This window comes from Bombina bombina, chromosome 6 (genome assembly GCF_027579735.1).
Source record: "Bombina bombina isolate aBomBom1 chromosome 6, aBomBom1.pri, whole genome shotgun sequence".
NCBI lineage: Eukaryota > Metazoa > Chordata > Amphibia > Anura > Bombinatoridae > Bombina > Bombina bombina.
The window spans coordinates 1,060,563,203-1,060,588,718 of record NC_069504.1 but is presented as its reverse complement, the minus strand read 5'-3'; the positions used below and the strand labels follow the sequence as shown (position 1 = coordinate 1,060,588,718).

The 25,516-nt window shown below is 38.6% G+C and overlaps 1 protein-coding gene across 3 annotated transcripts in view; it reads left to right on the top strand.

Moving 5' to 3' along the window:
* The first annotated feature begins 1,795 nt into the window (after window positions 1–1,795).
* Window positions 1,796–25,516, top strand: part of PEX26 (peroxisomal biogenesis factor 26) — a 79,955-nt gene continuing 56,234 nt past the window's right edge. The window contains exons 1-3 of one of the 3 annotated variants that reach the window (XM_053718905.1): window positions 1,796–1,971; window positions 2,858–3,084; window positions 11,278–11,418. In XM_053718905.1, coding sequence (XP_053574880.1) covers window positions 2,891–3,084; window positions 11,278–11,418 — 335 coding nt within the window. In that variant the 5' untranslated portion in view covers window positions 1,796–1,971; window positions 2,858–2,890. Of the gene's footprint in view, window positions 1,972–2,088; window positions 2,299–2,829; window positions 3,085–11,277; window positions 11,419–25,516 lie in introns of those variants that run through there. The other 2 variants (XM_053718904.1, XM_053718906.1) reach the window with 2 other exon arrangements.

The following is a 25,516-nucleotide window of genomic DNA, read 5'->3' as shown; positions in this document are numbered from 1 at the left end:
CGCTTGTCCCACCTCTTTTGTTTTCTGTATATTCTTATCCGTCTTTATTTTGAGATTATAAAAACAATATAGGGAGTTTAGCTAAGCCCTCATAGGTAGCTCCTACACCACCACCTCCTCTTTTCTTGCAAACTGTTTCTTTAAACATAAAAATTGCAACAGTATATGTATTGGAGTATTTCAATAAATCTTTTCAACAAAGGATATCCAAAGAACAAAAGTAGTAAAGAACCATGCACATTATTGTTATTAAACTTTATTTGATGATGTTACAAACTGTTTCTTTAAACATAAAACAAAATGCAGCAGAATATCTATTGGAGTATTGCAATAAAGTGTTTTCAACAAAAGATATCCAGAGAACAAAAGTAGTAAAGAACCATGCACATTATTGTTATTAATCTTTATTTGATGATATGACGATATGACAAACTGTTTCTTTAAACATTAAAAAAAAATTGCAGCAGAATACGTATTGGAGTATTTCAATAAAGTATTTTTAACAAAGGATATCCAGAGAACAAAAGTAGTAAGGAACTATGCATATTATTGTTATTAATCTTTATTTGACGATATGACAAACTGTTTCTTTAAACATAAAACAAAATGCAGCAGAATATGTATTGGAGTATTTTAATAAAGTATTTTAACCAAGGATATCCAGAGGACCAACGTACTACAGAACCATGCACATTATTGTTATTAATCTTTATTTGATGATATTATTCCTTAAATATTAAAAAATAAAATTGCAGCAGAATATGTATTGGAGTATTTCAATAAAGTATTTTCAACAAAGGATATCAGGAGAACAAAAGTAGTAAAGAACCATGCACATTATTGTTATTAATCTTTATTCGATGATGTTGCAATCTGTTTCTTTAAACATTAAAAAAAAATTGCAGCAGAAAATGTATTGGAGTATTTCAATAAAGTCTTTTCAACAAAAGATATCCGGAGAACAAAATTAGTAAAGAACCATGTACATTATTGTTATTAATCTTTATTTGATGATGTTACAAACAGTTTCTTTAAACATTAAAAAACACTAAAAAAAAAGCAGCAGTATATGTATTGGAGTATTTCAATAAATATTTTTCAACAAAGGATATCCAGAGAACAAAAGTAGTAAACAATCATGCACATTATTGATATTAATTTTTATTTGATAACATTACAAACTGTTTCTTTAAACATTAAAAAAACACTAAAAAAAAGCAGCAGTATATGTATTGTAGTATTTCAATAAGGTGTTTTCAACAAAGGATATCCAGAGAACAAAAGTAGTAAAGAACCATGCACATTATTGTTATAAATCTTTATTTGATGATATGACAAACTGTTTCTTTAAGCATTAAACATACACATTGCAGCAGTATATGTATTGCAGTATTTTAATAAAGTCTTTTCAACAAAGGATATCCAAAGAACAAAAGTAGTAATCATGCACATTATTATTATTAATCTTTATTTAATTATATGACAAACTGTTTCTTTAAACATAAAAAAATGCGACAGAGTATGTATTGGGGTATTTTTGAAGAGCATTAGGAGCTGTCTAATAAGGGAGCAGGGAGCGTGTGACAAGCTGCATTACATCAGCAGAAGAAGCTGTTGCGATAGCAGAGTGGCGGGGGAGGGGCACGAGCATGGAGACTGAGCTTTCAAGACGGGATATGGAAATGTATGAGGTGGGAGGAGAATGGGAGTAGCTGCGGTGAGGGGCGGAGTTCCGATTCTTTCCGAAGAGCCGAGGACCCGGAATTCTACAGGGGTAACATTTCTGATACAACAACTACAACTGCCAAGTGACCACTTGGTAGCTCTTGAGCGCCCACCAGCGTTAAATATCAAGAAACGCAATCGCCACTTACGTAAATTAGATCACATGTCAGAGAACTACACTTCCCAGCAAGCTTTTCATATCATGTGACCATTTTATTTATGGCGGCGCCCAGTGGCTTCTGTCAGGTTTGTTTATCGTTTAGATTTGTTTTTTGACAACTGTTTTGATAAAGGCGACACTGACAGGAAGTCTTTAACTTGTTATAACCGTTATGAAGAAGGTTATACAATGTAATAGCAACAAGTATGTGGGACCATGGATGTGAATGGTTAGAAACTGAATTGCTGCTGTAGTTTGTAGTGTGCAAGTTCCTTCATAAACAGCGTGTTTGACCTTTTTCCTACCATTGTGGATTAAATGCCAGAATTTGAATTATAAAAATAAAATGGAGATAGACACATTTATATGAAATTCACAAGGAGTTAAAAATGTAAAAATAAATCGTTACTTCGGTAAGTTATTTTTTGTAAAGCGACTCATGCCCATGACACTAATTGGCTCCTCGCAGTGTCTTAAAGTTGCTGTTAAAAGCGTATGACTATAGTCACCTAAAGTTACATTTTAATATCATAGCTAATCCATATTTGCTCAACACCTGTAAATACAAGTTATACAATAGACAGTGCCAAACCTTGTAATTTGCATAAAAATGAACAGGGTTGTTTTTTAAACCCTATTTATTTACATATATAAAGCACAATAATGATGTTTAACCATAATATATTGAGTACATTTTTAAAAATCTTACAGCCAAATCTAAACTCCATTAGTAGCCATGTTTATTTTGTTATTGGGCATGTTTGCATGTTCTGGAAGTGCAGGGATAAATGTACATACTGAATACCTTATAAATACCTAAGATTATAATACATAGATTCATCCTCAAGCCATCCATCATGTTATGTGTATAGTACATCTCTTATTTATAAGTATTCTGCTGAGAGAAAGTTTCTTAACGGTAAAACTGAATTTTGCTCCTTTAGATATCCTATGTGTTTTTCCATCTTCCAGAGCTTGGAAAAAGGTACCTGAAAGACAAACAGAATGGCAGTGTCACAGAATGTATCCAGCATCTCATTGAGTGCAATGTGGGACTGGTCACTTTCAGGAACTCCAACAGCAATGTCCATATTGGATGCAGCTGCAGATTTCTTGGTCCTTGAGAGAAATTTTGCAGGGGCACTAGATCTTTGTGAAAGAGGTTTACAGATTATAGCTGCAGAACCAGGGGATATAAAGTGAGTCTGCTCAACATTGGGTTGCATATATTCATTTCACTATACTATGCACAACAAACATATGCAATCTGTTCTTACTAAACCTAATATTTGTAATATTTGTACATATCATCAAAGGCAAAGGTATGGCATCCATTTTTGAAACTTTTTGCAATTATATGATATTTAATAACCTTACATATTTACTGGCTGGCTGTTAGGCTGTTAGGCTAAATAACAGTAGCACTAGAAAATAATACTGGTGTGAGCACTGCCTGCAAATGTAAAAATAGCTATGTGTATATGTGTGTGTGTGTGTATATATATATATATATATATATATATATATATATATATGTGTATATATATATATGTGTGTGTGTATATATATATATATATATATATATATATATATATATATATATATATATATATATATACATATACATTATGTTGAAATAGTGGGAGGCAGGGTGGGTTATTGAGGGAACATGAGGAAAAACTTGGCCACATTCTACTTGTGCTATTACAATTGTAAAATAGATTGTTGACCCACAATGCTGAAATGGTTATATTAGGCTATATACTAACACAGTTAAAGTGAAGGTCCATTTTGATGAATTAGTGCCCGTTTTTTAATAAACCTATTAAAAACAAGGGCACTTTAATTCACCAAAATTAACATTTCACTGTTTTCTTCAAAAACTTACCTTTTAATCCTGAATGCCGCTCCAGCGATTCCCCCGTCCATCAGAAGCCTCTGCAGACGTCAGAAATGACGAATCAGGCTTCCTCCAATCACAGCTCCCCCCCCGGGGGAATCTTGGCCTGATGCAACGCTGTGATTGGAGGAAGCAGGATTCGTCATTTTGGACCCGCGAAGACGGCTTGTGACGGGCGGAGGAAGTGCTGGAGTGGCTGCCAGGATTAAAAGGTAAATTTTTGAAGAAAACAGTGAAATGTCAATTTTGATGAATTAAAGTGCCCTTGTTTTTAATAGGTTTATTAAAAACCGGGCACTAATTCATCAAAATGGACCTTCACTTTAACATAATAAACATTAATGTGTCAAAATGCCAGAAAAAAACCCATATAATTTACATCTGTGTAATCCAAAGGTAATGAGTTCCCAACTGTTCTCCATTTTGATGGTTGGTCCTGGTTTGAGGACTCTGGCATGTCCTGGTTACAACTCTCAATGACAACATTCCCCCAGCCTTTGTCTTGGATACCAAACAGAAAATATTGGGTGATAGTGTTTCACATCGTAGTTCACATATAAGTAAATCAAATTGCACTTTCTTATCTTTAAATAAAGACTAAAATATTTTTGCTGGATTTTTAGTATATTGTGAACTTTTAACAAAGTTTAAAAAAATCAGAAAATTAGTAAAATTGTTGTCTCTCATAGCACCAAATTCTTTAAAGCTCTCTGGTCTGGAGAGATTATCCAAGAAGCCTATTAATACTGGGTCAATCCATCTCAAGTGGTCCAATAATTGTCGAGGTGGTGTCTTGACCAATTTTAACTTTCCTAATTTTTTTTAATGATTACCGCTATGTATTGGTTTTGCAAAACCAACAGTTTTTAAGTTTTCAGTTTTACTTGGTATAACCACTGTTGCCATGTTTGTGTTTTGTGCACAACAAATTTTGGTTAAACAGATGTAGGTAGGCTTTTCCCCAGACTTCTACTAGCCCTAGCTCTATAACCAGTGGAATCTCAAACTCAAAACTTTTACAACATAATGCTACCATAAATGACTCATATATGTGACAATTTCAAGTTGCTATATGGTCCCCCACCAGAGATAATCAACCCAAAATTGAGGAGAAATGTTACAAAATTGCACTTTCTTGCCCCATAAGAAAAAAATAAGAGAAGTCTCAGATCTGAAATTTTCTGCATGCACACCATACTTACCTAGGTACCACCTGAATATAATTTACAACTGAGACCTGAACCCTTCCTATTATAAATTGAAACTAAAAGTGGAACTTTCAGTGATCTTGATCATTACATTAGTACTTGAGTTCTAAGTCTATGGGACAAGAATGTGCAAAACGTTTATATATATATATATATATATATATATATATATATATATATATATATATATGTACATGTGCGTTGTAATGTGCTCTAGAGATCTGTCGTTGTTCGAAGGAGCTAGGACAATCCTGAGCTGAGATATTGAGGTTTCCGTAAACATCTGTATAACCAAAATTTGTTGTACACCATGACACAAAGATGGCTGCCATGGTTAAACCAAGTGAAAAAAAAAACTGGTGGTTTTGCAATTCCAATACATAGAGGTAATTACTAAAGAAATGGTCAAGCAACCTATGTTGGACCACTTGAGATGGATTTACCCTACTGCACAATATCTCAAATAATTTCAGAAAAGCACATTTTAGCTTGAGAGCTGTTTTTCATGCTAAGTCAGTTTCTGGTTGTGAAGGAGAGAGACACATTACAATATAATGCTCATGAAAAATAAAGAATTTTTTTTTTTGATTTCTCTCCATGCAGCTGAGTTTTTAATAAAGTTATGTAGGGCTGTTTTATTTAACACAAATCCAAAAAATAGAAAATGGTGTCCTGCTTTTTTTGGAAACCCATGTTGTTTTAAACTATATGAGACTACCGCTTTTTTTTGTTTTCTGGATTGTTTTATGTGAGCTTAATAGTTTCTAATGTGGACTGTGCTTGTCTCATCTAGTGTTGTTGAATTATTTAACAAAAATGTCAGATGTTGCATTTTTATTTCTTCTATTTGTTGTGTAAAAATGAAAAATACATTCATAAAAACCTATTTAAAAAATAAGTTTCCTTGTTAAGTTAACCTATTTCATAGGGAAACTGTGCTCAGTTTTCTGTTATACATGTAAAAAGTATATTTTATGCTAAAGTGTTGTTTTTTGTGTGTGAAAAAGTGAGATCAAATTCTTTTACATTGAAAGTATCAGGAAATGTATGCTTGTGCACAGCTGATACTGTTGTATTACTGATCGCTTGATTTTAGCAAACACTCCTCCTGCTTTGTTGGTGAAAAGAAACAACTTCATAAACCTGACAATAAATAGTTGCTTTAATAACAGTAGGGACATCCCTTTGTAATAAAAATAATGTTAATACATTTTGAAATGTCTTCTCTTTGTTTTTTAACAAGGATTTCTCTTCTGCCTCTGAATCTTCCCACACTTTCCTCAAAGTCCCGGTGACCACCCATCTGGATGTTTGAAACTTACTTGCTTGATATTAGTAATTCCTGAAGCAAAAAAACGTGCACCGCCTATTCATTCCCTTAGAGCAGAATAACAACATATTTTCACACTTTTCCCTTTGCAGATAACCAAAAAAAATTGTGCCAAAAGTAAATGTGATAGCTAATTGCTACAAATTCCACCAACATGAACAGAAACCAGGAGAATCAACACAACAACATATTACTAACCTGAGAGATATCATTGTTTCATGTGAGTTTGAAAATATGGCTGATGAAATTATTAAAGATCAGTTTATTGAGAAAACAGATATGCCTTGCATTAGCGAATGCTTGCTATTAGAATGTTATAGCGGGGGCATGTCTGGGCGACAACCATGAACGGTTGTAATATATGTAGCTGCCGGTGTGATCACACTATTCTGCTGGTTATAGCTGGGAACCTACATCATCCTCTCATTTGAACGTACTATTTAGTTGTCTCATAACTTTCTAAACAGATAAATGACAGGATTACTGTATTTATGAGCATCCAGCCCTGATTCAGACTGTTGAGGCTTCAGGTGGCAACCTAGCAGTGAGTTATCAACTCCCCCCCCCCCCCCACCCCGTCCCTGATGACTCTGGTTAAAGGGACAGTCAAGTCCAAAAAAACCTTTCATGATTCAAATGCAGCATATAATTTTAAATAACTTTCTAATTTACTTTTATCACCAATTTTGCTTTGTTCTTTTGGTATTCTTAGTTGAAAGCTAAACCTAGGAGGTTCATATGCTAATTTCTTAGACCTTGAAGGCCGCCTCCAATCTAAATGCATTTTGATAGGTTTTAACCACTAGAGGGCATTAGTTCACGTGTTTCATATAGAAAACATTGAGCTCATGCATGTGAATTTACCATGGAGACAGCTCTGATTGGCTAAACTGCAAGTCTGTCAAAAGAACTGAAATAAGGGGGCAGTCTGCTGAGGCTTAGATACAAGGTAATTACAGAGGTAAAACGTGTATAATTCTAACTGTGTTGGTTATGCAAAACTGGGGAATTGATAATTAAGGGATTATCTATCTTTTAAAACAACAAAAATTGTGATGTTGACTGTCCCTTTAAGTAGTCACAAATGGACTGCTAGCTACATCTCACTTAATGTATGAATCTGCAAGGACAGTTGTGTAAATTTTAGGCCAACTATATGGATACAGAACAAACAATGTAAGGTGGAGCCCAGAGCAGCAGCTTCACTGTCAGCGATTGCCTACCTATTAGGTGACCATTTACACAACTTATGGTTAATATCACAAAAAACTTGGCGTAACGCTTTAGAGAGGAACCTGAAGGAAGGAAAAGTATTGACATCAGACATAAATAAGGAGAGTCCGGGCTCTGTACACTCAGGCAATGAGTGGGCCAATAATACTCCTTTCCTGGATTAAACCAATGGTTTCTGAAGGGTGGAATGTGTGTGAGAACTTTCTAGATGAATTCTAACTAAAAATTGAGAAAATATTTGTTGATACCTGCAGGGCGAGCATCAGTTCGATTTCTCCAGTGAGACGGCCGATAACTGGGAAACAGTTTGTCATCCCTGTCTGGCATATAGCTCTATAGACCTCTTCCTGATGTCTCTAAATAGTGCTGTCATCACTGGCACTCAAAGTGTGCCTTTGATGCGAATATGGGATTTGCAACATGTTATCACTCGCCAACACGCAGTGCATATTATAGAGGAAGAGAACTGTGTTTGCCAACAGCAATTCGCAGTGCGTACCATAGTGGAAAAGAACTGTGTAGATGGCAGTGACCATTCCGGGACCTTTTTTGGTCAAGCAGCAGAGGTCTGGCATGGGGTAAACTTACCTATTGGGGGATCTACCGTACTGGTCCTTAAATTTAGGACATCCAGAACAAGCTCTATGGATGCCTCAGTAGGGACCTGGGCATAACACGATTTGTCTGAACAATTGTTATGATCGCTTTCAAATGTCTGCTTAGAGATGTTCACTTCCTAATTTTGATATTGTATGGTATATTGTTCTCTGTTGCACCCCCAGCTTGTACTACAAGATCTTATTCTTGTGCTAATTTATTTCTTGCAGTGTCTCTGTTTATGATGATGTGCTCTGACATTCTAGAGACAAATACCACCTCAAATGTAGCTATGGTTATCACACGACCTTTTGTATATACAGTGGCATGCTATATTTTTGATTGCACAGTTAGAGTGTTACAGTCCCTAACCTCACTGTCTTGGGTTGCAATTTATAAAACTCATGGTGTACCCAGTGCATTTGATAAACATGTTGAGTTATTTAAATATAGCTCCTAGTTATTTGTTTATTATTCAAGTCTCAACATTTATCTAATTTTTTAAGGACGGGTTATCGACTATCATATAAGTTGTATTACTAAACATGATGTCGTTTTCTCTCATTTGACTTGGGTGACGCTTTTTGATAGTTATTTGCACACACTATAGTTATCTCTCTATTTTATTTTTTACTCAAATGAGATTAACACATTAGAGCAAATCAATGTCAGGATACGATTTTGTAAATATATAAATATTATTAATCTTCCAAAGCTCATATAATTATTATGTTAGAATTGTAATAACCTTGCTATAGTGTTCTGGAACTTACCTATTAACATCACTAAAAATAATCATGTTTGTATTTCATCGTTGATCAGCTTGCAGTTGCTATGAGGGTGCTTACTATACATAAAAATAATTTTGAACAAAATTCTTAGATGCGTAATAAGGTCCAAGAGTGGCTTCAGACAGTTTCAGGAGGTAGAAAATAGAGGTTTGTTCATATTCCTTGAGATGACCATAGAGATTTTTTTTTTTTTAAATCTACAATGGCCGATCACTTCTGGCTAATTTACACTGAACCCATCAGTGACCCATAACAATAATTCTATTCAATAAATTCTCTTTGAGCTTTATCTACAGTTGGTTTGTTCTACTACTGTCATGAAGGTCCAAAAGTGGCCTTATACTACTATAACCCTCCTATTAATATTTTTTTAGTTATGTTGGAGGTCCAAAAGCAGCCTTATCTGCTCTTAGAAGGTGGAAAAATGAGGGCTTATGGCCTCGAGTCACATCAGATTTCTTCCTTCAAACTCTGTGAATAGTGAGTGAGTATGCCCAAGAGTGGCCTTCTGACTAATAGTAGGACTTCATAATTTAAAATGGAGGTTTCCATTAATTTCTTTATAGACCTACCGGCAAATCATTGATACTGTTGCTATATTAATTGGAAATATTGTTTTTGAGATTTGTTCTTTAATGACATAGCAAAATGCTATAAGTAATACTCTTCTAAGAAAAACTCAATAAAAAACAATTTAAAGAGAATATTATATGTCATTAGAAAAAGTCTTAACTGTTGCAACACAAACTGATGTTGCTCTGGCAGAAGCCAAAATAATGAACCTGGGTGTAGGAGGCACAGTGTGGATCCCTTACAGAAATCTCCAGCACAGACACAAACACAGGTTTACAGCAAGAGAGTTAGTGAACAACCACTTCTCCAGCATGATACAAGTTATAAAGGGACCTGCCTGGACTAGAGAATTTGTTGTGTTAATTTTAAAGGTATTATTCTTATAGACAAAACAGATGGATCAAAAATGAATACAATTTTCCTTTACATGAATACTAAAAAATGAATACACATGTTTAAAGGACAGTAAACACATTAAAGGGACACTCAAGTCAAAATTAAACTTTGTGATTCAGATGGAGCATGACATTTTAACCAACTTTCCTATTTACTTCCATTAATAAAATGTGCACAGTATTTTTATATTTACAATTTTTAAGTCACCAGCTCCTACTGAGCATGTGCAAGACTTCACAGAATATACCCATGTGCATTTGTGATTGGCTGATGGCTGTCACATGATACAGGAAGAGTGGAAAAAGACATCAATTTGAAAAAATCTACTACTCATGCTATTGCATTGTCTTTTTATCATGCATTGGTTAATTATGCAAATCTACTGTATTTACTGGTTTTTCGAGATTGTATTGTAATATGTTTAATGTAATGTAAAAAATGCAAAAATACTTTTATTATTTTTTGCCTTTATTCCTGTTATTAAGTCTGAAACTTAAAGGGACAGTAAACCTTAAAAATAATGTTATATAATTCTGCACATAGTGCAGAATTATATAACATTATATTAGCCAAACTTTCTAAAACATAATGTACCATTTTAATTTAAAAAAACCCCCGCTGTTTTACAGACCCGCTCTCTGTACTCTGCTGAGCGGGTCTGTTATATTTACTCAGCGCATCGGGCCAGCTGTATAGTCACAGCCTGGCCTGACCGCGCCATAAGACTAAGTGCAGCTCGCTCCTGCTGTCAGGAGCTCCTGCCCGGTTGGGCCGGGCTGTGACTATACAGCTGGCCCGATGCGCTGAGTAAATATAACAGACCCGCTCAGCAGAGTACAGAGAGCCGTTCTGTAAAACAGCGTTTTTTTGTTTGTTTTTTTTTTTAAATTAAAATGGTACATTATGTTTTACAAAGTTTGGCTAATATAATGTTATATAATTCTGCACTATGTGCAGAATTATATAACATTATTTTTAAGGTTTACTGTCCCTTTAAGAGCAATTGTGAGAACTGATACTGCACATGGCAGGATTCACAAACCTAATCATGCCAGAATTGTATCTTTATTTGGCATCTGCAGAGATGAAAATATAATAAAATACCAAACAATGGATAATTTGCTAACATGATTATGGCTAGTTTTGTCTACTCCAGTAACAAGTCTGGATTCACTCCTCCATGTAAGGCAAGTTTGGGTACAGTTTGGCTATTGAAGAACAATTGCAGCAAGATGGATGATGCATTCCAAAAATGTTGAAGCTCAGTATGTTATTGTAAGACTGCAGAAAAATCTTGTAATTGCTTGTTCTGTTTTCACCTCCCAGTTAAATACAATTCACTGGTCCCTGTATTATTTCTCTAGGTGTGAACAGATTAAGACCTCTCTGTGCGTTATTGGAATCCAAGCTCTAGCAGAGTTAGAGAGGTGGAGAGAAGTTCTGCCCTGGCTTTTACAATATTACACAACTCCTCAGGAGCTGCCCCACAACATTATGGGGATGTGGTAAGGGATACATTTGACTCATACCTTTCATCATTTTGGTTTTTACTGACACATCAGGGTCCATCTATTCATTTCACATTATTACTTAGATTTGTCATACTTTCTGGAATAGAAACTTCATGCTTAGGTGATTAATAAAACTAGTTTCCTTTCTGGTATTTCTTTGAAGATGATTAGACTTGTTTCTTTTATCTCTACCTCTCTGTTAAAGGGATAGGAAGGTCAACATTGGAATGTACCTGGGTGCATTTTAATTTTAAATACAAGCATTTTTACAGTATGCTTCCATTAGCAAAAGTGCTTTTTAGAAAAGTCTGTAGGCTTGGTATTTGTATACTGGTGCTTCTACTAGAACAATTTTTACTAATAAAAGTATATTGCAAAAATGTTTCTATTTAAAATTTAAAAGCAGCCATACTCGTTTAAATTTTTACCTTTCTATCCCTTTAAGTTAAAGGACATGAAACCCAACATTTTTCTTTCAGGATTCAGAAAGAGCATACATTTTTAAACAACTTCCCAATTTACGTCTATTATTTTAATTTGCTTCATTCTCTTGATATCCTTTGTTGAAAAGCATACCTAAAAAAGGCTCACAAGCTGCTAATTGGTGGCTGCACATGCCTCCTGTTATTGGCTATCCCATGTGCATTGCTATTTCTTCAACAAAGGATACATAAAGAATCATGCTAATTAGATCATAGAAGTAAATTGGAAAGTTGTTTAAAATTGTATGTTCTATCGGAATCATGAAAGAAAGAAAATGGGTTTAATTTCCCTTTAACTTCAAAATTCAAATAAAATATATTTCTTTAAAAAAAAAAAAAAAAAGAAAGTAAACCAACTAATAATCGCATGCTACTGTAATTATTGTGTTGTTTTTGTCTGGGAAACACTTTAATGACAAACTCTCTTCTTATCAAAAACATTCCTTTCTTGCTTATGAGAAAAATACAATGTTTATGTTAATGAAAGCTGTTATGGTATAATATTCCTTCCTTGACCCCCATGGGTAGAAGCAGAGACAGAAACAAGCTTGTTTAACGGCTGTCATAGGCATAGTTGGTATCCTCAACCACAACTAATTGTTCTTATTTGTATAGAGTCGGTAATGAGAAAACTGACACATTTCTGTAGTTCTGCTAAACTGTCAGATAAAGAATGTATAAAAAGTATTTATAATCAGAGAGTCCTCTTCTTTTTGTGTGGATGAACTATATTTTTGAAGCATTCAACCCTCGTTTTTACATTTTTAGAGTCCTGGAGTTGCTGTGAAATATTTGCGTTATGACATTGTGTGTATAATCTGCACATTAATTGTGCGCACGTTTTCTCAAGTAGTTCTTTACAATGTGCCATAAAGAAATGGAAGGTTCTAGGCAAGTTAATGTCCCTTTAATCCCCATGTTCTAGAAAAGTGCAACACACTGTGTATAGGTAATACATGAAAAGGCTTAGTGCGTTTGTTGTCCATTAGAGATGACTGGTGCTGTTCAACACTTTCGATTTATACTAAATTGTCAAGAATTGATCTGTCATAGCCATTTATTATTTGGTGTTTAAATACTGGTGCACAAGCCCTCACAGCATGTGCGTAAGCCACTTAAAAACAGTAATAACTTTTAGTAGAGAAGCTTTTTTTCTAATGGAAGTATATTGCAAAAGGCTTCTATTTCAAATTAAAAAACACCCATGCACATTTTAATTTTGACCCTTCTATCCCTTTAACACAAATTGTTATTGGTTTAAACAGCACAGTTCAGCAAAAGGTATTTCTGATATTAATTAGCCACTAGAGGGAGTGAGGCACACACAGAGCCCCAGAGAAATATGCTCATGATTTTACAAAAGGTGAGCATGCATGTTATCGTGCTCACAATTTCCTTAACTGTGCGCACAATTTATAAAACAAAAATAAAACCCTTTGCAGAGCTCCGTCGATTTTATGTTATAGTATATAGATTATTTTATAGTATAGTATATAGATTATTTTTTAGTATAGTATATAGATTATTTTATGTTATAGTATATAGATTATTTTTTTGGTATAGTATATAGATTATTTTATGTTATAGTATATAGATTATTTTTTGGTATGGTATATAGATTATTTTATGTTATAGTATATAACATAAAATAAAATCTATATACTATAACATAAAATAATCTATATACTATACCAAAAAATAATTATTTTATGTTATAGTATATAGATTATTTTTGGTATGGTATATATAGATTATTTTATGTTATAGTATATAGATTATTTTTTGGTATAGTATATAGATTATTTCTCTTGTTAAGTGTATCCAGTCCACGGATCATCCATTACTTGTGGGATATTCTCCTTCCCAACAGGAAGTTGCAAGAGGATCACCCACAGCAGAGCTGCTATATAGCTCCTCCCCTAACTGCCATATCCAGTCATTCTCTTGCAACTCTCAACAAAGATGGACGTAGTAAGAGGAGAGTGGTGTATTATAGTTATTTTCTTAACTTCAATCAAAAGTTTATTATTTTTAAATGGTACCGGAGTGTACTGTTTTATCAAAGGCAGCATTAGAAGAAGAATCTGCCTGTGATTTCTATGATCTTAGCAGCAGTAACTAAGATCCATTGCCGTTCTCACATATTCTGAGGAGTGAGGTAACTTCAGAGAGGGAATGGCGTGCAGGTTTTCCTGCAATAAGGTATGTGCAGTAAACATATTTCTAGGGATGGAACTTGCTAGAAAAATGCTGCTGATACCGGATTAATGTAAATTAAGCCTAAATGCAGTGATTTAATAGCTACTGGTATCAGGCTTATTAACAGAGATACATACTCTTATAAAAGTGTAATATAAAACGTTTGCTGGCATGTTTAATCGTTTTTATATATGCTTTGGTGATAAAACTTATTGGGGCCTAGTTTTTTTCCACATGGCTGGCTTTATTTTTGCCTAGATACAGAGGCTTTCCACTGTTATAGTATAAAAGTTACAGTTGGTGCAGTTAAAATTACAAACTGTGATATTCAGCTTCCCTAAGCAGTCCCCTGCATGCTATGGGACATCTCTGATGGGCTAAAAAGGCTTCAAAAGTAGGAGCTGTGGCAGTTGTTATGACTGTTTAAAAACATATTTTTCGTTTTGTTAATCTGTTTTTTGTATTAAGGGGTTAATCATCCATTTGCAAGTGGGTGCAATGCTCTGCTAACTTGTTACATACACTGTAAAAACTTCGTTAGTTTGACTGCCTTTTTTCACTGTTATTTCAAATTTTGCCAAAAATTTTTCTCTTAAAGGCACAGTAACGTTTTTTATATTGCTTGTTAACTTTGTTTAAAGTGTTTTCCAAGCTTGCTAGTCTCATTGCTAGTCTGTACAAACATGTCTGACACAGAGGAAACTACTTGTTCATTATGTTTAAAAGCCATGGTGGAGCCCCATAGGAGAATGTGTACTAAATGTATTGATTTCACCTTAAACAGTAAAGATCAGTCTTTATCTATAAAAGAATTGTCACCAGAGGGGTCTGTCGAGGGGGAAGTTATGCCGACTAACTCTCCCTACGTGTCGGACCCTTCGCCTCCCGCTCGAGGGACGCACGCTAATATGGCGCCAAGTACATCAGGGATGCCCATAGCGATTACTTTGCAGGACATGGCTGCAATCATGAATAATACCCTATCACAGGTATTAGCCAGATTGCCTGAATTGAGAGGCAAGCGCGATAGCTCTGGGGTTAGACGAGATACAGAGCGCGTAGATGCTGTAAGAGCCATGTCTGATACTGCGTCACAATATGCAGAACCTGAGGACGGAGAGCTTCAGTCTGTGGGTGACGTCTCTGAATCGGGGAGACCTGATTCAGAGATTTCTAATTTTAAATTTAAGCTTGAGAACCTCCGTGTGTTACTTGGGGAGGTATTAGCTGCTCTGAATGACTGTGACACAATTGCAGTGCCAGAGAAATTGTGTAGGCTGGATAAATACTATGCAGTGCCGGTGAGTACTGATGTTTTTCCAATACCTAAAAGGCTTACAGAAATTATTAGTAAGGAGTGGGATAGACCCGGTGTGCCCTTTTCCCCACCTCCTATATTTAGAAAAATGTTTCCAATAGATGCCACTACACGGGACTTATGGCAGACAGTCCCTAAGGTGGAGGGAGCAGTTTCTACTTTAGCAAAGCGTACCACTATCCCGGTTGAGGACAGTTGTGCTTTTTCAGATCCAATGGATAAAAAATTAGAGGGTTACCTTAAGAAAATGTTTATTCAACAAGGTTTTTATTTTACAGCCCCTTGCATGCATTGTGCCTGTCACTGCTGCGGCGTCGTTCTGGTTTGAGGCCCTGGAAGAGGCCATCAATACAGCTCCATTGACTGAAATTATTGACAAGCTTAGAACACTTAAGCTAGCTAACTCATTTGTTTCTGATGCCATTGTTCATTTGACTAAACTAACGGCTAAGAATTCCGGATTCGCCATCCAGGCGCGTAGGGCGCTATGGCTTAAATCCTGGTCAGCTGATGTGACTTCAAAGTCTAAATTACTCAACATTCCTTTCAAGGGGCAGACCTTATTCGGGCCAGGTTTGAAAGAAATTATTGCTGACATTACTGGAGGTAAGGGTCATACCCTTCCTCAGGACAGGGCCAAATCAAGGGCCAAACAGTCTAATTTTCGTACCTTTTCGAAATTTCAAGGCAGGTGCAGGATCAGCTCCCTCTACTTCAAAACAAGAGGGAACTTTTCCTCAATCTAAGCAGGCCTGGAAACCTACCCAGTCCTGGAACAAGGGCAAGCAGGCCGAAAGCCTGCTGCTGCCTCCAAGACAGCATGAAGGAGCGGCCCCCTATCCGACAATGGATCTAGTAGGGGGCAGACTCTCTCTCTTCGCCCAGGCGTGGGCAAGAGATGTTCAGGATCCCTGGGAGTTTGAGATCATATCTCAGGGATATCTTCTGGACTTCAAAGCTTCTCCCCCACAAGGGAGATTTCACCTTTCAAGATTATCTGCAAACCAGATAAAGAAAGAGGCATTCCTAAGCTGCGTGCAAGACCTCCTTGTAATGGGAGTGATCCATCCAGTTCCGCGGACGGAACAAGGACAGGGGTTTTATTCAAATCTGTTTGTGGTTCCCAAAAAAGAGGGAACCTTCAGACCAATTTTGGATCTAAAGATCCTAAACAAATTCCTCAGAGTTCCATCATTCAAGATGGAAACTATTCGAACCATTTTACCCATGATCCAAGAGGGTCAGTACATGACCACAGTGGACTTAAAGGATGCCTATCTTCACATTCCGATCTGAGGTTTGCCTTTCTAGACAGGCATTACCAGTTTGTAGCTCTTCCATTCGGGTTGGCTACAGCCCCAAGAATTTTTACAAAGGTTCTTGGCTCACTTCTGGCGGTTCTAAGACCGCGAGGCATAGCGGTGGCTCCTTACCTAGACGACATCCTGATACAGGCGTCAAGCTTTCAAATTGCCAAGTCTCATACAGAGATAGTTCTGGCATTTCTGAGGTCGCATGGGTGGAAAGTGAACGAAGAAAAGAGTTCTCTATCTCCTCTCACAAGAGTTTCCTTCCTAGGGACTCTGATAGATTCTATAGAAATGAAAATTTTCCTGACGGAGTCCAGGTTATCAAAACTTCTAAATGCTTGCCGTGTTCTTCACTCCATTCCGCGCCCCACGGTGGCTCAGTGCATGGAAGTAATCGGCTTAATGGTAGAGGCGATGGACATAGTGCCATTTGCGCGCCTGCATCTCAGACCGCTGCAATTATGCATGCTCAGTCAGTGGAATGGGGATTACACAGATTTGTCCCCTCTACTAAATCTGGATCAGGAAACCAGAGATTCTCTTCTCTGGTGGTTATCTCGGGTCCATCTGTCCAAAGGTATGACCTTTCGCAGGCCAGATTGGACCATTGTAACAACAGACGCCAGCCTTCTAGGTTGGGGTGCAGTCTGGAACTCCCTGAAGGCTCAGGGTTCATGGACTCAGGAGGAGAAACTCCTCCCAATAAATATTCTGGAGTTAAGAGCAATATTCAATGCTCTTCTAGCTTGGCCTCAGTTAGCAACACTGAGGTTCATCAGATTTCAGTCGGACAACATCACGACTGTGGCTTACATCTTCCATCAAGGGGGGACCAGGAGTTCCCTAGCGATGTCAGAAGTCTCCAAGATAATTCGCTGGGCAGAGACTCACTCTTGCCACCTATCAGCGATCCATATCCCAGGGGTAGAGAACTGGGAGGCGGATTTTCTAAGTCGTCAGACTTTTCATCTGGGGGAGTGGGAACTCCATCCGGAGGTGTTTGCTCAATTGGTTCTCCATTGGGGCAAACCAGAACTGGATCTCATGGCGTCTCGCCAGAACGCCAAGCTTCCTTGTTACGGATCCAGGTCCAGGGACCCAGAAGCGGCACTGATAGATGCTCTAGCAGCGCCTTGGTTCTTCAACCTGGCCTATGTGTTTCCACCGTTTCCTCTGCTCCCTCGTCTAATTGCCAAAATCAAACAGGAGAGAGCATCGGTGATATTGATGGCGCCTGCGTGGCCACGCAGGACCTGGTATGCAGACCTAGTGGACATGTCATCCTTTCCACCATGGACTCTGCCTCTGAGACAAGACCTTCTAATACAAGGTCCTTTCAATCATCCGAATCTACTTTCTCTGAGACTGACTGCATGGAGATTGAACGTTTGATCCTATCAAAGCGTGGCTTTTCCGAGTCAGTAATTGATACTTTAATACAGGCACGAAAGCCTGTCACCAGCAAAATTTACCACAAGATTTGGCGTAAATATCTTCATTGGTGTGAATCCAAGAATTACTCATGGAGTAGGGTTAGGATTCCTAGGATATTGTCCTTCCTCCAAGAGGGTTTGGACAAAGGACTATCAGCTAGTTCTTTAAAGGGACAGATTTCTGCTCTGTCTATTCTTTTACACAAGCGTCTGGCAGAAGTTCCAGACGTTCAGGCATTTTGTCAGGCTTTAGTTAGAATTAAGCCTGTGTTTAAACCTGTTGCTCCCCCATGGAGCTTAAACTTGGTTCTTAAAGTTCTTCAAGGGGTTCCGTTTGAACCCCTTCATTCTATTGATATCAAACTTCTATCATGGAAAGTTCTTTTTCTGATGGCTATTTCCTCGGCTCGAAGAGTCTCGGAGTTATCTGCCTTACATTGTGATTCTCCTTATCTGATCTTTCATTCAGATAAAGTAGTTCTGCGTACAAAACCTGGGTTTTTACCTAAGGTGGTTTCAATCAAGAGATTGTTGTTCCATCATTATGCCCTAATCCTTCTTCAAAGAAGGAACGTCCTTTGCATAATCTAGACGTAGTCCGTGCATTGAAGTTTTACTTGCAGGCTACCTGTTTGTTATTTACTCTGGACAGAGGAGAGGTCAAAAGGCCTCGGCAACCTCTCTTTTCTCCAACATAGGTGTGTCCGGTCCACGGCGTCATCCTTACTTGTGGGATATTCTCTTCCCCAACAGGAAATGGCAAAGAGCCCAGCAAAGCTGGTCACATGATCCCTCCTAGGCTCCGCCTACCCCAGTCATTCTCTTTAACGTTGTACAGGCAACATCTCCACGGAGATGGCTTAGAGTTTTTTAGTGTTTAACTGTAGTTTTTATTATTCAATCAAGAGTTTGTTATTTTGAAATAGTGCTGGTATGTACTATTTACTCAGAAACAGAAAAGAGATGAAGATTTCTGTTTGTATGAGGAAAATGATTTTAGCAACCGTCACTAAAATCCATGGCTGTTCCACACAGGACTGTTGAGAGCAATTAACTTCAGTTGGGGGAACAGTGAGCAGTCTCTTGCTGCTTGAGGTATGACACATTCTAACAAGACGATGTAATGCTGGAAGCTGTCATTTTCCCTCTGGGATCCGGTAAGCCATGTTTATTACGATTGTAAATAAGGGCTTCAAAAAGGGCTTATTAAGACTGTAGACTTTTTTTGGGCTAAATCGATTGATTATTAACACATATTTAGCCTTGAGGAATCATTTTATCTGGGTATTTTGATATAATAATATCGGCAGGCACTGTTTTAGACACCTTATTCTTTAGGGGCTTTCCCAAAGCATAGGCAGAGCCTCATTTTCGCGCCGGTGTTGCGCACTTGTTTTTGAGAGGCATGGCATGCAGTCGCATGTGAGAGGAGCTCTGATACTTAGAAAAGACTTTCTGAAGGCGTCATTTGGTATCGTATTCCCCTTGGGGCTTGGTTGGGTCTCAGCAAAGCAGATACCAGGGACTGTAAAGGGGTTAAAGTTCAAAACGGCTCCGGTTCCGTTATTTTAAGGGTTAAAGCTTCCAAATTTGGTGTGCAATACTTTTAAGGCTTTAAGACACTGTGGTGAAAATTTGGTGAATTTTGAACAATTCCTTCATGTTTTTTCGCATTTGCAGTAATAAAGTGTGTTCAGTTTAAAATTTAAAGTGACAGTAACGGTTTTATTTTAAAACGTTTTTTGTACTTGTTATCAAGTTTATGCCTGTTTAACATGTCTGAACTACCAGATAGACTGTGTTCTGAATGTGGGGAAGCCAGAATTCCTATTCATTTAAATAAATGTGATTTATGTGACAATGACAATGATGCCCAAGATGATTCCTCAAGTGAGGGGAGTAAGCATGGTACTGCATCATTCCCTCCTTCGTCTACACGAGTCTTGCCCACTCAGGAGGCCCCTAGTACATCTAGCGCGCCAATACTCCTTACTATGCAACAATTAACGGCTGTAATGGATAATTCTGTCAAAAACATTTTAGCCAAAATGAACACTTATCAGCGTAAGCGCGACTGCTCTGTTTTAGATACTGAAGAGCATGACGACGCTGATATTAATATTTCTGAAGGGCCCCTAACTCAGTCTGATGGGGCCAGGGAGGTTTTGTCTGAGGGAGAAATTACTGATTCAGGGAACATTTCTCAACAAGCTGAACCTGATGTGATTGCATTTAAATTTAAGTTGGAACATCTCCGCATTCTGCTTAAGGAGGTATTATCCACTCTGGATGATTGTGACAAGTTGGTCATCCCAGAGAAACTATGTAAAATGGACAAGTTCCTAGAGGTGCCGGGGCTCCCAGAAGCTTTTCCTATACCCAAGCGGGTGGCGGACATTGTTAATAAAGAATGGGAAAGGCCCGGTATTCCTTTCGTCCCTCCCCCCATATTTAAAAAATTGTTTCCTATGGTCGACCCCAGAAAGGACTTATGGCAGACAGTCCCCAAGGTCGAGGGAGCGGTTTCCACTTTAAACAAACGCACCACTATACCCATAGAGGATAGTTGTGCTTTCAAAGATCCTATGGATAAAAAATTAGAAGGTTTGCTTAAAAAGATGTTTGTTCAGCAGGGTTACCTTCTACAACCAATTTCATGCATTGTCCCTGTCGCTACAGCCGCATGTTTCTGGTTCGATGAGCTGATAAAGGCGGTCGACAGTGATTCTCCTCCTTATGAGGAGATTATGGACAGAATCAATGCTCTCAAATTGGCTAATTCTTTCACCCTAGACGCCACTTTGCAATTGGCTAGGTTAGCGGCTAAGAATTCTGGGTTTGCTATTGTGGCGCGCAGAGCGCTTTGGTTGAAATCTTGGTCGGCTGATGCGTCTTCCAAGAACAAGCTACTTAACATTCCTTTCAAGGGGAAAACGCTGTTTGGCCCTGACTTGAAAGAGATTATCTCGGATATCACTGGGGGTAAGGGCCACGCCCTTCCTCAGGATCGGCCTTTCAAGGCAAAAAATAAACCTAATTTTCGTCCCTTTCGTAGAAACGGACCAGCCCAAAGTGCTACGTCCTCTAAGCAAGAGGGTAATACTTCTCAAGCCAAGCCAGCTTGGAGACCAATGCAAGGCTGGAACAAGGGAAAGCAGGCCAAGAAACCTGCCACTGCTACCAAGACAGCATGAAATGTTGGACCCCGATCCGGGACCGGATCTGGTGGGGGGCAGACTCTCTCTCTTCGCTCAGGCTTGGGCAAGAGATGTTCTGGATCCTTGGGCGCTAGAAATAGTCTCCCAAGGTTATCTTCTGGAATTCAAGGGACTTCCCCCAAGGGGGAGGTTCCACAGGTCTCAGTTGTCTTCAGACCACATAAAAAGACAGGCATTCTTACATTGTGTAGAAGACCTGTTAAAAATGGGAGTGATTCATCCCGTTCCATTAAGAGAACAAGGGATGGGGTTCTACTCCAATCTGTTTATAGTTCCCAAAAAAGAGGGAACGTTCAGACCAATCTTAGATCTCAAGATCTTAAACAAGTTTCTCAAGGTTCCATCGTTCAAGATGGAAACCATTCGAACTATTCTTCCTTCCATCCAGGAAGGTCAATTCATGACCACGGTGGATTTAAAGGATGCGTATCTACATATTCCTATCCACAAGGAACATCATCGGTTCCTGAGGTTCGCATTCCTGGACAAACATTACAAAGGTACTAGGGTCCCTTCTAGCTGTGCTAAGACCAAGGGGCATTGCTGTAGTACCTTACTTGGACGACATTCTGATTCAAGCGTCGTCCCTTCCTCAAGCAAAGGCTCACACGGACATTGTCCTGGCCTTTCTCAGATCTCACGGATGGAAAGTGAACGTGGAAAAGAGTTCTCTATCTCCGTCAACAAGGGTTCCCTTCTTGGGAACAATAATAGACTCCTTAGAAATGAGGATTTTTCTGACAGAGGCCAGAAAAACAAAACTTCTAGACTCTTGTCGGATACTTCATTCCGTTCCTCTTCCTTCCATAGCTCAGTGCATGGAAGTGATCGGGTTGATGGTAGCGGCAATGGACATAGTTCCTTTTGCACGCATTCATCTAAGACCATTACAACTGTGCATGCTCAGTCAGTGGAATGGGGACTATACAGACTTGTCTCCGAAGATACAAGTAAATCAGAGGACCAGAGACTCACTCCGTTGGTGGCTGTCCCTGGACAACCTGTCACGAGGGATGACATTCCGCAGACCAGAGTGGGTCATTGTCACGACCGACGCCAGTCTGATGGGCTGGGGCGCGGTCTGGGGATCCCTGAAAGCTCAGGGTCTTTGGTCTCGGGAAGAATCTCTTCTACCGATAAATATTCTGGAACTGAGAGCGATATTCAATGCTCTCAAGGCTTGGCCTCAGCTAGCGAGGGCCAAGTTCATACGGTTTCAATCAGACAACATGACAACTGTTGCGTACATCAACCATCAGGGGGGAACAAGGAGTTCCCTGGCGATGGAAGAAGTGACCAAAATCATTCTATGGGCGGAGTCTCACTCCTGCCACCTGTCTGCTATCCACATCCCAGGAGTGGAAAATTGGGAAGCGGATTTTCTGAGTCGTCAGACATTGCATCCGGGGGAGTGGGAACTCCATCCGGAAATCTTTGCCCAAGTCACTCAGCTGTGGGGCATTCCAGACATGGATCTGATGGCCTCTCGTCAGAACTTCAAAGTTCCTTGCTACGGGTCCAGATCCAGGGATCCCAAGGCGGCTCTAGTGGATGCACTAGTAGCACCTTGGACCTTCAAACTAGCTTATGTGTTCCCGCCGTTTCCTCTCATCCCCAGGCTGGTAGCCAGGATCAATCAGGAGAGGGCGTCGGTGATCTTGATAGCTCCTGCGTGGCCACGCAGGACTTGGTACGCAGATCTGGTGAATATGTCATCGGCTCCTCCTTGGAAGCTACCTTTTGAGACGAGACCTTCTTGTTCAGGGTCCGTTCGAACATCCGAATCTGGTTTCACTCCAGCTGACTGCTTGGAGATTGAACGCTTGATCTTATCGAAGCGAGGATTCTCAGATTCTGTTATCGATACTCTTGTTCAGGCCAGAAAGCCTGTAACTAGAAAGATTTACCACAAAATTTGGAAAAAATATATCTGTTGGTGTGAATCTAAAGGATTCCCTTGGGACAAGGTTAAGATTCCTAGGATTCTATCCTTCCTTCAAGAAGGATTGGAAAAAGGATTATCTGCAAGTTCCCTGAAGGGACAGATTTCTGCCTTGTCTGTGTTACTTCACAAAAAGCTGGCCGCTGTGCCAGATGTTCAAGCCTTTGTTCAGGCTCTGGTTAGAATTAAGCCTGTTTACAAACCTTTGACTCCTCCTTGGAGTCTCAATTTAGTTCTTTCAGTTCTTCAGGGGGTTCCGTTTGAACCCTTGCATTCCGTTGATATTAAGTTATTATCTTGGAAAGTTTTGTTTTTAGTTGCAATTTCTTCTGCTAGAAGAGTTTCAGAATTATCTGCTCTGCAGTGTTCTCCTCCTTATCTGGTGTTCCATGCAGATAAGGTGGTTTTACGTACTAAACCTGGTTTTCTTCCAAAAGTTGTTTCTAACAAAAACATTAACCAGGAGATTATCGTACCTTCTCTGTGTCCGAAACCAGTTTCAAAGAAGGAACGTTTGTTGCACAATTTGGATGTTGTTCGCGCTCTAAAATTCTATTTAGATGCTACAAAGGATTTTAGACAAACATCTTCCTTGTTTGTTGTTTATTCCGGTAAAAGGAGAGGTCAAAAAGCAACTTCTACCTCTCTCTCTTTTTGGATTAAAAGCATCATCAGTTTGGCTTACGAGACTGCCGGACGGCAGCCTCCCGAAAGAATCACAGCTCATTCCACTAGGGCTGTGGCTTCCACATGGGCCTTCAAGAACGAGGCTTCTGTTGATCAGATATGTAGGGCAGCGACTTGGTCTTCACTGCACACTTTTACCAAATTTTACAAGTTTGATACTTTTGCTTCTTCTGAGGCTATTTTTGGGAGAAAGGTTTTGCAAGCCGTGGTGCCTTCCATTTAGGTGACCTGATTTGCTCCCTCCCTTCATCCGTGTCCTAAAGCTTTGGTATTGGTTCCCACAAGTAAGGATGACGCCGTGGACCGGACACACCTATGTTGGAGAAAACAGAATTTATGTTTACCTGATAAATTACTTTCTCCAACGGTGTGTCCGGTCCACGGCCCGCCCTGGTTTTTTTAATCAGGTCTGATAATTTATTTTCTTTAACTACAGTCACCACGGTACCATATGGTTTCTCCTATGCAAATATTCCTCCTTAACGTCGGTCGAATGACTGGGGTAGGCGGAGCCTAGGAGGGATCATGTGACCAGCTTTGCTGGGCTCTTTGCCATTTCCTGTTGGGGAAGAGAATATCCCACAAGTAAGGATGACGCCGTGGACCGGACACACCGTTGGAGAAAGTAATTTATCAGGTAAACATAAATTCTGTTTCTTTTTGGCTTCGGAGTATAATCCGTTTAGCATATGAGACTGCTGGACAGCAGCCCCCTGAAAGAATTACAGCTCATTCTACTAGAGCTGTGGCTTCCACCTGGGCCTTTAAAAATGAGGCCTCTGTTGAACAGATTTGCAAGGCTGCGACTTGGTCTTCGCTTCATACCTTTTCAAAATTTTCAAAATTTGATACTTTTGCTTCTTCGGAGGCTGTTTTTGGGAGAAAGGTTCTACAGGCAGTGGTTCCTTCCGTTTAAGTTCCTGCCTTGTCCCTCCCATCATCCGTGTACTTTAAGCTTTGGTATTGGTATCCCACAAGTAATGGATGATCCGTGGACTGGATACACTTAACAAGAGAAAACATAATTTATGCTTACCTGATAAATTTATTTCTCTTGTAGTGTATCCAGTCCACGGCCCGCCCTGTCCTTTTAAGGCAGGTCTAAATTTTAATTAAACTTCAGTCACCACTGCACCCTATGGTTTCTCCTTTCTCGGCTTGTTTCGGTCGAATGCAACTTCCTGTTGGGAAGGAGAATATCCCACAAGTAATGGATGATCCGTGGACTGGATACACTACAAGAGAAATAAATTTATCAGGTAAGCATAAATTATGTTTTTGTAGTATAGTATATAGATTATTTAATGTTATAGTATATAGATTATTTTTTGGTATAGTATATAGATTATTTTATGTTATAGTATATAGATTATTTTTTGGTATAGTATATAGATTATTTTATGTTATAGTATATAGATTATTTTATGTTATAGTATATAGATTATTTTTTGGTATAGTATATAGATTATTTTATGTTATAGTATATAGATTATTTTTTGGTAT